General features: G+C 34.1%; 1 protein-coding gene and 1 long non-coding RNA gene across 2 annotated transcripts; both read right to left on the bottom strand.

Annotated features, from left to right (window-relative positions):
* Positions 1-1,102: 1,102 nt before the first annotated feature.
* Positions 1,103-2,072, bottom strand: LOC148770046 (uncharacterized). Its single transcript, XM_088818958.1, has 3 exons — positions 1,761-2,072; positions 1,400-1,642; positions 1,103-1,309 (listed from the first exon to the last, which is right to left on the bottom strand). Exons 1-3 carry the CDS (start codon positions 2,070-2,072, stop codon positions 1,103-1,105), a joined length of 762 nt encoding a protein of 253 aa, XP_088675084.1.
* Positions 2,073-5,086: 3,014 nt separating this feature from the next.
* LOC148770045 (uncharacterized) lies at positions 5,087-6,081 on the bottom strand. Its single transcript, XR_016031537.1, has 3 exons — positions 5,839-6,081; positions 5,720-5,755; positions 5,087-5,214 (listed from the first exon to the last, which is right to left on the bottom strand). It is a non-coding gene; the product is annotated as an uncharacterized LOC148770045 (long non-coding RNA).
* Between the last annotated feature and the right edge of the window lie 5,962 nt (positions 6,082-12,043).

Genomic DNA, 12,043 nt, shown 5'->3' with positions numbered 1-12,043 from the left:
ATTATTATCAATCGGGCTAGGCCCATGAAGCACCTCCGCCGACCAATTATCCGTCCAGCAACAAACATGCCCACCCCAATAATCCATTTGGATATATCTTTAAGGCGACCTTCATGGGTATTTATCGACTTCCAAATCAACGAAGCACTGGGTCAAAGAACTTGAGCACTCATATATTTACTACGAGCGTATGTAGCCCAAAGTGAGTCACAACTCATCACTGTCCACATAAGTTTGACGTGGAGACATTGCATAATTTGTCTCAAGCTTTGAACTCCTAAACCGCCTTTAGTGGAATGCAAATCGTAGACAATCTTTAGTGGTAATTACCCAATGTATTCTAGATTCACCCGTCGAACTCCAGATAAACGCCGCCATTAATTTTTCAATACGATCCGAAACACCTTTAGGGACGACGAAACTAGCCAGGGTATAAACCGGAATACTAGCAAATACCGATTTTATAAGAGAGATCTTGCCTCCAAACGAGAGCCTTTTAGCTTTCCATCCCTAAAGTTTACCGTGGATTTTGGAAACCAAATGTTCAAAATGAATTGCTTTTGACCGATCGTTAACAATTTGGACTCCCAAGTACAGGAAAGGAAATTCCTTACGACCCATTCCACTAATCCGTTCAATTAATGCTTGTCGGTGAGCTACCACCCCCTTTGCAAGATACAACCCACTTTTAGCCGTACTAATTATTTGGCCCGGGGATTTCTCGTAGGCTCTTAACACATCCATGAGATTGGCTAGAGATCTTTTCGCCCCATTCGTAAATAACAAAATATCGTCCACATAAAACAAATGAGAAATAGCCATCTCCTGCCGCCCCACTCTATACTCCATTATTTGATTTCCATAGATTTTCTTCTTGATATTCGTAGAGAGGATTTGTTGAGCTAAACAAAAAGTAACGGGAGAGCGAGTCACCTTGCCTCACACCACGAAACGAACGAAAAGCGCCAACCATTTCCCCATTAATACGGAGCTTATACCAGATGTTGCAGATAGATCGATAGATTAAATCACAAGCACCATGGGAAAAACCAAACGCCTGCATGGATTTTAGCAAAAATCTCCATTCCAGGCGGTCGTATGCCTAAGCCATGTCGAGCTTAAAAACAACATTCCCTCTCAAACTTTTACGGTCTAAATCCCTAATTAGCTCGTGTGCCAACATAATGTGCTCCGATATAGATCTACTTTGGACAAAGCTTGTCTGTTCTTCATCCACCAATGAATGAAGATGTTTGGCCATGCGAGTAGCCAAAATCCGAGAGATAATCTTCCCGAGAAGTTCCCCAAGCTAATCGATCGATACTCAGAAATCGTGCGAGCTCCGTCCACTTTAGAAATTAACACCAACGTAGTTGTATTAATATCCTTAGAAATATACCCTCCCTTCGGCAACAAATGCATGGATATCCAACTTGCTTATATCCCAGCATGGTACGTTGAAAAAACTAGTGTAACCGTCTTCACCGGGGGAGTTGCGTGGGTTAAGTTGTTTTATGGCTGCCCACATTTCTTCGAGGGAAGGGATGGCACAAAAACTTATGTTTATATCGTCGGTTATAATGGTTGGAATATCCGCGAAGAGCTGCTCATCAATAAAGTAATCGCTCGTTTTGAAGAGGTCCTAAAAAAACGAATAGGCAATTTGGCCTATCAAATGTCGTCAATTAAGCATTCTGACGACGCTGCCGGTCTTTAATAACCGCATGATAGGATTTAGAATTTCAATGACCTTCCTTTGCCCAGTCCAGACGAGCTTTGCCACAAAGCATCTCCAAATCCCAAGCCTCCATTTGCTGGAGCTCATTCTTTTGAGTCAGCCATAACTCATGAATCTGCTCGTCCCATCTGGATTGTAGTTTATGTTCGAGAGTTTGAACCTGGACCTCTGCGATTTTAAGTTTAGAGTTAATTTTCCCAAACGTCTCCCAATTCCATTGCTTGAGAATATATTTGAGATGGGTCAGCTTTTTGTAAAGAACGTTGCCTGGAGAACCATGGTATTGTTTTATCCACGCTTGTGCTACCACATCATAAAAGGAAGAATGATCCATCCATATGCGCTGGAAAATAAAACTATTCCTCCGAGGGGCAGCCGAACCACTAAATTGAACACAAAGCGGAGTGTGGTCAGATCACACCCGCTCCAGGCGAGTCACTTTAATATGGACGAATAACTGCTAGAGATCCACCGTATTCATAGCTCTATCTATACGTTCCCAAATCCTCTCAGTGTTACGTGGTCATTTAGCAAAAAAACATAATTTCAAGAATTAAAAGAATATTTTGTGAGATATGAATTAGGATAAAATAAAGAGGAGAATTAAGAGAAGAAAAGGGAGATCATATCACGTAACATTCTAATTACCCTATTTATAATACTCATAAATATTAATTAAACTACCATCCCACTAACCTCTTAACTGCGCTATCCCACTAATTTAATTCATGCCAAGTTGCCAACTAATAAAAAACTACCCACTAACATATAATTTGACTAATTCTAATTAACTTAAATAATAAAACATATAATTCCCGCCCGCTCAAAATATCCTTGTCTTCAAGGATATAGTCTTGATACGTGTATGTGATCATTTTGCGAATTCAGTTGGTCGGGTGATCCATCAATTATTTGAGAGAGTTGCTCAAACTCTTCATGATAAATGGCATCAATGAGTGTTTGTTTCATGAAACAAGTGAGGGCTTCGGAAGGATCATCAAATTCGGTAGGGCTAAAACGGTAGAGCAACGCCTTAGTAAAATTTTCACCAGCTGACGAGCCCTTGAACCCAATTAACCAGCGATTCCGTTCCAAAGTGAATCCTTCCAAACAAAATGAATCGAGGTGCACCTGCTGATCTTGGGAAATATACTTTGAAATTCAAAATTTTGTTTGGCTTGGAAAATCCATTCCGTTGCGTTTTCCGCGACGACTTTTGGAATTTGTTGTTTGAGGTTGTATTTGGGGAAGGGTTTGGAGTTGAGTGTGTTTTAGGTATATTTATTTTTTGCTTAACCGGTAGTGATGTTTCTCCCACAACAAAGGGGTTGACATCATTTTGGGGTTTGGAAGAGGCTCTTAGAGCTTGAAGTTCGGTGAGAACAACTTGGAGGGTATTGTGTATTTCGTTGAAATTTGATTCGTGTCAAGCTAGGGTTTCAATAACCTCAGTGTTAGAGAATATTATATTATAGAACTCTTGTAATATTAGGATTCTAGTATGATTTGGTTACGTGCCTCCATAGAACGTAACGGCTCTGATACCATTGTTACATGGTAATTTGAGCAAAGAAACATAATTTCAAGAATTAAAAATAATATTTTGTGAAATATGAATTATGAAAGAATAAAGAGGAGAATTAAGAGAAGACAAAGAGAGTTTAATTGATTCTTAAACTTCATATCACGTAACATTCTAATTATCATATTTATAATACTCATAAATAATAAGGGAAAATTGGCTAGACACCCCTAATTTTGAACTTATAAAGGTGGAGATCCATTCTATTAGATGAATATAGGTGTAGGTCCCTTAACCAATAAAATAAAATAAAATTATTAGTGTATAGACATAAATAACCTTCAATTAATATTTATATATAAATAGTTATTTTGGAAATTGAGGGAACAAATCCCACAAATCTCTCTCTCTTTCTAACACATACGTAGGGTTGGGACTGGGTTGGGTCGGTCGATTACCAGCCTAAAAACCGATCCATCCATCAAACCAATTCTGCTCAAATTCTAAAACCGTTGACCTTTCTGGGTCGGTTGATGGTTGGCAACCGAATATTTGGTTCCGGAATGGATTGGTTGATGGTTTATACCCGTCACCTAATTCACTTAAAAAAAAATAAAAATTTGGAGTAAAAATATTCACATTCAGCGTGATGCCACGGTGCGATCATCATTTATCAGTTGAAAATAATAAATAACAATTTAACGAAAAAATATAATTAGAAAATTCAAAGTAGTTTCAAACATGCACTAGAGTTTTTTAGTGGAGTTTTGTGGCCTTTTTTTATAAGCTTAGGCATAAAGAAACCGGTGGAAGATTTATGTCAATTTATTTTTTCCTTTGTCGATTGTTTTTAAAATTTAAAATACTGATTATTTTCACAATTTCAATAATCATTTAAGAAAACACGGCTTTTATTTTATATTTTTAATAAGATTTTAATAATATAGTTGGATGACCGATAATTATCGGTCAACCAACTTTTGATAATATTAGAAACCACCAACCGACCCATTATAGATGGGTTGGTTGAAATTTCCGACCCGATCCAGTGGGTCGGTTAAAAATTGATCATCCACCTAAAAATATGATCGGTAATGGGTCGGTTGGTGGATAAAAACCAACCCAGTCCCAGCCCTACACATACGTATATAATATATATTTCTCTCTCCCCCAACCCCCCACACCCCACGCCTCTTCTCTCTTTCTCTCTCTCTCATATTTTTTTCTCTCTCTTAAGCCTCTAGTTATTGTGAAACTTAGTTTTCAGTTCTTGTAAAACAAATTTATTTTATTTCCATAAATATCTTATAGCACTCTTCACTAATCAACTTTCTTGAAACCATATAGTTTTTAATATTAATTGTTATTTCGTATTTTTCGACGGTATTGCATTTTTTTTACGTTTGCATTTTCTAACTGTTTTAACTTCAGCAAAAAAAAAATTAACAATCAAAATAAATTTGCAATATATAATAGAAAACTGCAAATTGCAATTTATAACTTAAAATAACATAAACAATAAATAACAACGCAAATAATAAACAGTAAATGTAACGGCAAACACAAACAATAAACAACAAACATATATAGTAGGCACAAACAATAAACAACACTGCCCCTAGTGCATTTTTTACTCGAGCAATATGAAATAGTTTCAAAACACAAAATACAAATAAAATATGTTATAACAAACACCAAAAAGCTAATTTTTGTATATACTTCAAGATACAACTTTTCTGAACAAATTTAAATGTGGTGTTCTTTGAATTTATGTCGGTTTAAGATGTGAACAAATGAAACGAGGTTTGAGCGAATATTGTGGCATTTGTGGATCTTCTGTAACAACTTGTTCTGCGAGGACTTTGTTTGAAATCTAATTTGCTCTTGTTTTTTCTCATTTGGAAGACGTCGAAGAGTCATTTAATGCCTTGTTTCTTTTTCTTCTTTGACGTAGCTATTTTAGTACACACAAAATAAAACTAAATAAGACTTTCAATTGCAAACAATAAATTGCAAAAATGAACAAAAAATAGCAAATTAAAAACAATAACTGCAAATACAAACAAAGAATTCAAAGTGTAAACAAGTAACTGCAAACAAGAAAATTTCAAATAGAAAATTACAAATAAGAAATTCAAAGTGTAACATGCCACTGCAAACAAGAAAATGATGGTTCAATTGCAAACAAGTAACAAACTGCAAACAAATAGCAGGCCACATGAACATCCACAAAATAAAGAAAACAAGAACAACAAAATACATACCACAAGAACAACAAAAAAACAAAAACACGATGGTTCAACAATACACAATAAAATGCAAATATCAAATAACAACGCAAACGACAACAAATAAACATCAACAACCGACTGAAAAAAAAATGCAAACAAGAATGTAAAAAATACGGTAAACAATCATACAAAATATAAATCGAAACCTTTAAATGTGTGAATAATTACCTCAGATCGATGGTCCAATATCAACATTTTTTTCCCCTGAGATAAACATACCAACAATGGGTCATTAAATCATCATCAAAACATCTAAAAAATTGGAAAAATAAAAAAGAATTAATTACCCAGATTTTTACGTCTGCGCACCATGTTGTTTGATATTGAAGTTCTTCGATTTGGCGTTACGAGGATGACGAACAACAAACAAACAAATCTAGGGTTTTTTATTTCAATTAAAAAACGACAAAACATCAAAGGAATGATAAACAAACTGCAAACGAACACAATTTTTGTTGTTTTCTGCTTTTGCGTTGGAGAAGATGAAAGAAATATAAAATCGTATTTTGGGATTCGAAGATTTGCAACGATGTTTTCTCGGGAGAAAAAAATGGAATTAAAACGTCTATAAAATTGACTATTATTTGGAGATTTTTATGTTCCATATTTTATTAAGGGTATCTTAGACACTATAAAAATAATAAATATAATAAATATAATAAACATAGGAAATTAGTAGTTGGATTTATACATATAAAATCTCTTATAGAGGGACCCATAGCAAATTGCCCCAAATAATAATTTAACTACCATCCCACTAACCGCTTAACTACATTATTCCACTAATTTAATTCATGCCAACTAATAAAAAACTACTCAGTAACATATAATTTGACTAATTCTAATTAACTTAAATAATAAAACATATCATCTCGGTCCTTGTCCGATTATTGCACCAAGTAAAAGGGGTACCCGAAAACCCTAAATCCATAAGGTCGGATTGAATGACGCAGGTATTGAATTCATCCATGCCATGAATATTCATCCTTGACCCTCCTCGCTTTTCGAATGCATGAACAATCACATTAAAGTCTTCACCCATCAACCAAGGTTTGGTAATAGAGGAAGAAATCGACCCCAGGTGTCCCCAAAGCTCACGACGGGTCCGATTATGAACGCTAGCATAGACGAAAGTTGCGACAAATTCTTGATGGTGTTCGATAGAAACCTCAACCGTCAAAGATTGGCTAGTAACAAGCAAAGATTGACATTTAACATTGAGAAGATGAAATTGAACAGTGGGTTTCCATAAAACCCAAATATATTTATTATCTTCGCCCCCATGGAGAAATAAAGTAAATTCTAATCGGAATGCCAACCGTTGCAGAAACGAATGTGGTAATTTAGGTTTAAGAAGTACCAACACTAGAACCATTTGTTGACGAATAATGATCTAATTAAGATGATATATGGATTCTTTATTTTTAGTACCACAGATATTCCAAAAAATCCACGACATATTAACAGTTGGTTCGGTCATCCGCACTTATGGTAATGTCGTTGATAGTACAATAACTATAAACATAATAATATTATTATGGTTGGCGGTAATATTACATACTGTAATATTACTCTGTCGTTACAGTGATATTACTGTGGTTGACAATAATATTACTGTCTACCACATCATTCTTTTGGCTTTTTATTATGTTTGCCTCTGTTGAATGGTAAACATATTAATATTACACTATTACACAACAATAAAGATTTTTGTTGTGTTAATATTAATTTGCTACAAAGTAATATAACAATATTACTGTAAACTGCAATATAGTTAATAATATTGTGTTGAACCGTAATATAGTTAATATTACTGTATTATACTGTAATAAAGTTAATATGATTGTAAACCACAACAATATAACTGTTTAGACGGGCCAAAAAATATTGAAAAAAAAAATCAAAAACAGAAAACAATTCAACGTCGCCGGATACCGGTGTTGACCGCCGGTCGGCGGCGGCAGAAAGAAGAAAACAAAAGAATTATTGTTTGAAAAAAGTCAATGCCAGAAACCGGCCGAAAAAAGTAGACAAAAAATAAAGACGACGGCGGCGATGGACAAAATTGTAGTCAAAGTAGGTTAAGGGTCAAAATTAAATAATTGGTGAATTAAGGATCAAATTGAGGTTAAATTGAATTAAATGATGAAATTTGAGCATATAAAAATGTGACGGGGGTATTTTAGTCTTTTACATATCTCTGGACATGTTTTGATTTTTTTTTAAAAAGACTTCTTTCTTGAACCTCGTTATGAATAAGTAGCCCATGATGGAGTTATTTGTAATTTACCCTAATTTTTATAATGTTTGAATAACGAGCTTATTTGCTATATTTATTTATTATATGATCTTAAATAAAAGGGTTTATTTTATATACACCCCTTAGTGCCTGGTAAAATAGAGATAAACCCAAGTCAAAATCATCATTTGGCATACCCTCTGGAAAGGCGAAAGTACTATAATGTCCTTATATGCAATTTTCGATCAAATTGCATTCAACATTTCTCGTCATGCTTTTAGCATTTTAATTGATTTTTTTTATTTTTTTCTAAAACTTGTTTGTTTAATTTATTATTTTTTATTTATAAATTTTTTATTAATAGTTTTTTTTTTAAATCAGTAGTTTTACTGTACTGAAAATAACTACATGTAATTGTAGTAAACTGTAGTCATTCATAATTATATTCTTTCTTTTTACCCCAAATTTTTAGTCAACCAATTATTTACACACAAATATTCGCTTATATAAAAAAAATCATAAATCCCAAAAAAAAATTAATAATTTCAATATTTTATATTATAAAACACATCACAATCAACAAATAAAAATTGAAAATAAACAAATATATGGATATATAACTACATGTGACTATATGTAACCATTAATATATAGTAATGTACAGTAATGTATCTGTAGAACACCGTAATTGAAGCATATGTAACTTCAACCAAATTTTTAGACACCTTCAAAGAGACGATCAATGGCTTTCATTAAACTACAATTGCAAAATCAAAACAAAAAATAATAATATTTTAGTGCAAATCAACAAAAAATGAAGAAAAATCAAAACCTTGCCGAGAGAAATCCAACGGTGGGTAGCTGCGAAATGCTACGAACTTGAGACCATACAAAATCGAACGAAATTACCTTCGAAAAATAGATCTCGACGAGAGAAATACAACGGTGGGTAGCCCATCAAATCCCGACTGCAAGAACACAAATTACTCATCCGGCAAGATCCACCGCCGTTGATATATGTGCGGACTGTAAAACAGTAAGAAACATATCCAACATTCCAAACTGAATGAAATCACCACCGAAAGAAAGAGCTCGGCGAGGGGAATCCAACGGCAGTTAAACCATCGAATTTCGACCACCAGAGAGAGTTATGACTTCGGAAAGCAACATCGCCGGTTGGAGACCTTGAGGGGGCGAGATTTGGATATATGTGTTGAGAGAGGAAGAGAGAAACGGTTGTGAGATTGATAGGGTTCAAAACTGATTTAAAAGGGTATTTTAGGTACTTCAAATTGGTCAGGGGTATGTCAAATTATTATAGAAAAGGAGAGGGTTTTCACGAGGGAGTAATCTCCTTAATGGTTGGTTATATATAATTTCCATATGAGAGGAATCTCTAAATTAATCCCTAAATAAAAAGGTGGAGTACAGGTACATACTAAAAAATAATATTTGCTCTCCAACAACTTATTTTTAAAAAGTTTAAGATATTTTTAAATAAAATTACCAAACACTTTAAAAAAACTTATAAGCCCTTAAACATTTGTAAGTTGTTTTTAACATCTATAAAGTCAAACACCCTCTTACTTTTCTTGACCCAAGCTTAATTAGACAGGTGGGATGCTAATCTTGATAAAGTTTAGAACTTTTAAAATGATTTAAAAATACATTAATGAAACCTGAAAAAATGAGATCAGATCTCTCTTACAAGTTAGATGGATAAAATATTGTCTAACCCTTTGTGCGTGTCCGAACACGTTAAGATTGCTTATTAATGGAAGAATGCAAGTTCACTGTAGCTATCAGCTTCATATAAGTTTACATGGACTTGGTCACCCCTGATCATGATTTTCTTTTCATAATGAAATGCATATTTATGACATCATCAAATAAATTAATATTGGGCTAATTTCATTTAGATCCTCTGTATTAATGGGAAATCTTCACATACCCCTCGGGAATCGGGATTATATATTGTACTATTAATCGACCAAGATACTAAGACATGGAGGGTCCAACTCATTGACAAGGTTTTTTGGCAAGTGGACATGGAGAGGATTATGTCCGTCCCAATTGGTAGTAGAATTGCACGGGATAGATGGATATGGCATTACACTCAATCTGGGCATTTCACAGTCCGATCATGCTACCACAATATATTATCGAACGACCGTTATTTGAGTAGAGCTGGGTCTGGAGGAGATGGTTCAAGTAGTGGCGAAAATGTTCGGCGATGGAATCTTATTTGGGAGATTCCTCTTCCTCAGAGAATTCGTATTTTCTTATGGCGGGCATGTTCGGAGATACTACCCACTGGCGCTGAATTGTGGCGGCGAAAGGTGGCATCATCTCCAATATGCTCTCGATGCGGAGCAACTGTGGAGACAATTATCCATGCTCTCCAAAACTGCGGCGGCATGGGGGTGGTTTGGAACTCATATCCTTTCCACTTGAAACCTCTTGAGCAGACATGTTCTATGTGGGAGTGGGTCAATCACATGCACAACAATCTTAATGGAAACAATTTTCTCCTCGCTCTTATTGTTACTTGGAAAGCATGGGAGGTAAGGAATAGGGCTCTACATGGAGAGGAAGGGATTATGGGGGAAGCATTGGTTCAATGGTGTTTGACTTATCTCTCCGCTTACCAGCACGCACAACTGTCAAAGTTTGCTTCTCCAAGGGCTCGATCGTTTTAGAGGGGGTTGCTTAAATGTCATCAATGCCTTGAAAGCCGGAGTTCTTTCTTCCTCCTCATTTGGAGCATATATTGAGGAAACCTTAACTATTGCTTTGATTCATGTAACTTTCTTTTTATTAAGCGTAATGGCAATTCTTTGGCACATGTTCTTGCCACAAAGTTAAATTTTACTTCAAGTGAAGGGACTTCTCTTCTCCAGACTTTGGCGATTTATGCCCAATAAAATCATCATTTTCTAAAAAAAAAAATTTAAATATCTCCCTTTTATTTCCATAATATATTTTTTCAACTTTCATCATTTTACATATTCATTTAATCATTATTTTTTTTAATTTCTATTTCTGTTTATTTTTGTTCGATTTTATAAGGCAACAAATATTTTTCTCTTAAAGATAAATTAAAACAAGAAGCCGCAATAAAAATATTTTTATTGTCTGTATCATAAACTTGAAAATATAAATTATTTTAAATTTCAATCTAATTTAATTTGAAAATATAAATTATTGGTAAATTTTATCATAAATTATAAATTAAAAATTATTTTAAATATAAATATTTAAATTTTATTGGCTGTGAGGTTGCTAGGTAAATTTTATCATAAATCATAAATTATTGATAAATTTTATCTTAAATTTAAATTAAAAATAATTTCTATTTTAAATTATTCATAAATCCTTAATTTGTAATTGATATTTAACATAAATTTATTGGGCCTAAAAAACCCGTATATGTCCCCACTAATTAGTATAATTATTTTAAATTAAAAATATGGTGAATTAAATGCAGAATCTCTCCCAAAATCGCATTACCTAAAATTCATCCCAGTATATCTCCCCCCAAAATCACGCTCGAAATCCATTCCGGTAAAATTACATTACTTAATTATTATGTTAATTTTTTTATCACATCTAATCTTTCTCCATCTCTCCAAAAATCTCGCCCCCAACTTCCTCAGTATCTCGAAAATCCATTTCATCTTTTTTCTCTTGATCTCCAAAAATTGCGACAATGGTTTCATGTTTACTGTAAGAAAAATCTACTATTATTTTCGGATAAAAACTTCTTCTCTTTAGGGAAAACAACATACATATATTGGTTCAACGTCACACAAGTTTTTCCGGTAAAAACATTGACGTATGACAAAATTAACTTTGCACAATAGCGGATTTAATAAAATGGGAAGGTCAAAATCCAAGGATTTAATAAGGGAAGGGCATAAACCACTCTTCGCTTGAAAACAACTTTGTGCGCGGAAACCACTCTTCGCTTCAAAACAACTTTGTGCGCGGAAACCACTCTGCATGCAAAAATCACTATGCATGCAAAAATAACTTTTACATTTATTTAAGCATCAACAAAACGTGTAAAGTGCACCAGACACATACAAGTCTTATATACATCAACAAAACGTGCACATGCACATACAAATTACTGTCCAACGTAATCAATGAAAAACCTCACATGTAATTCACCTTAAATTCTCATGTGAGCCGAAAACCACCATGTGAATCTGCACTGCCACCGCTTATCCAATGACACAAACATAATATTA

The sequence above is a fragment of the Erythranthe guttata genome, chromosome 6, assembly GCF_056151865.1.
Source record: "Erythranthe guttata isolate IM_541 chromosome 6, IM_541, whole genome shotgun sequence".
Taxonomy (NCBI): domain Eukaryota; kingdom Viridiplantae; phylum Streptophyta; class Magnoliopsida; order Lamiales; family Phrymaceae; genus Erythranthe; species Erythranthe guttata.
The sequence above is the reverse complement of the archived record's forward strand: the minus strand, read 5'-3'. Positions and strand labels throughout refer to the sequence as shown.

Bases quoted from the DNA above. Each gene is read 5' to 3' on its own strand.
- LOC148770046 (XM_088818958.1), bottom strand. From the start codon at position 2,072: ATGGATCATTCTTCCTTTTATGATGTGGTAGCACAAGCGTGGATAAAA. The intron at 1,643-1,760 runs GCAAAGGAAGGT...TCGTTTTTTTAG, and splicing joins GCAAAGCTCGTCTGGACTGG to GACCTCTTCAAAACGAGCGA. The intron at 1,310-1,399 runs GTATATTTCTAA...TCGATCGATTAG, and splicing joins CATTTGTTGCCGAAGGGAGG to CTTGGGGAACTTCTCGGGAA.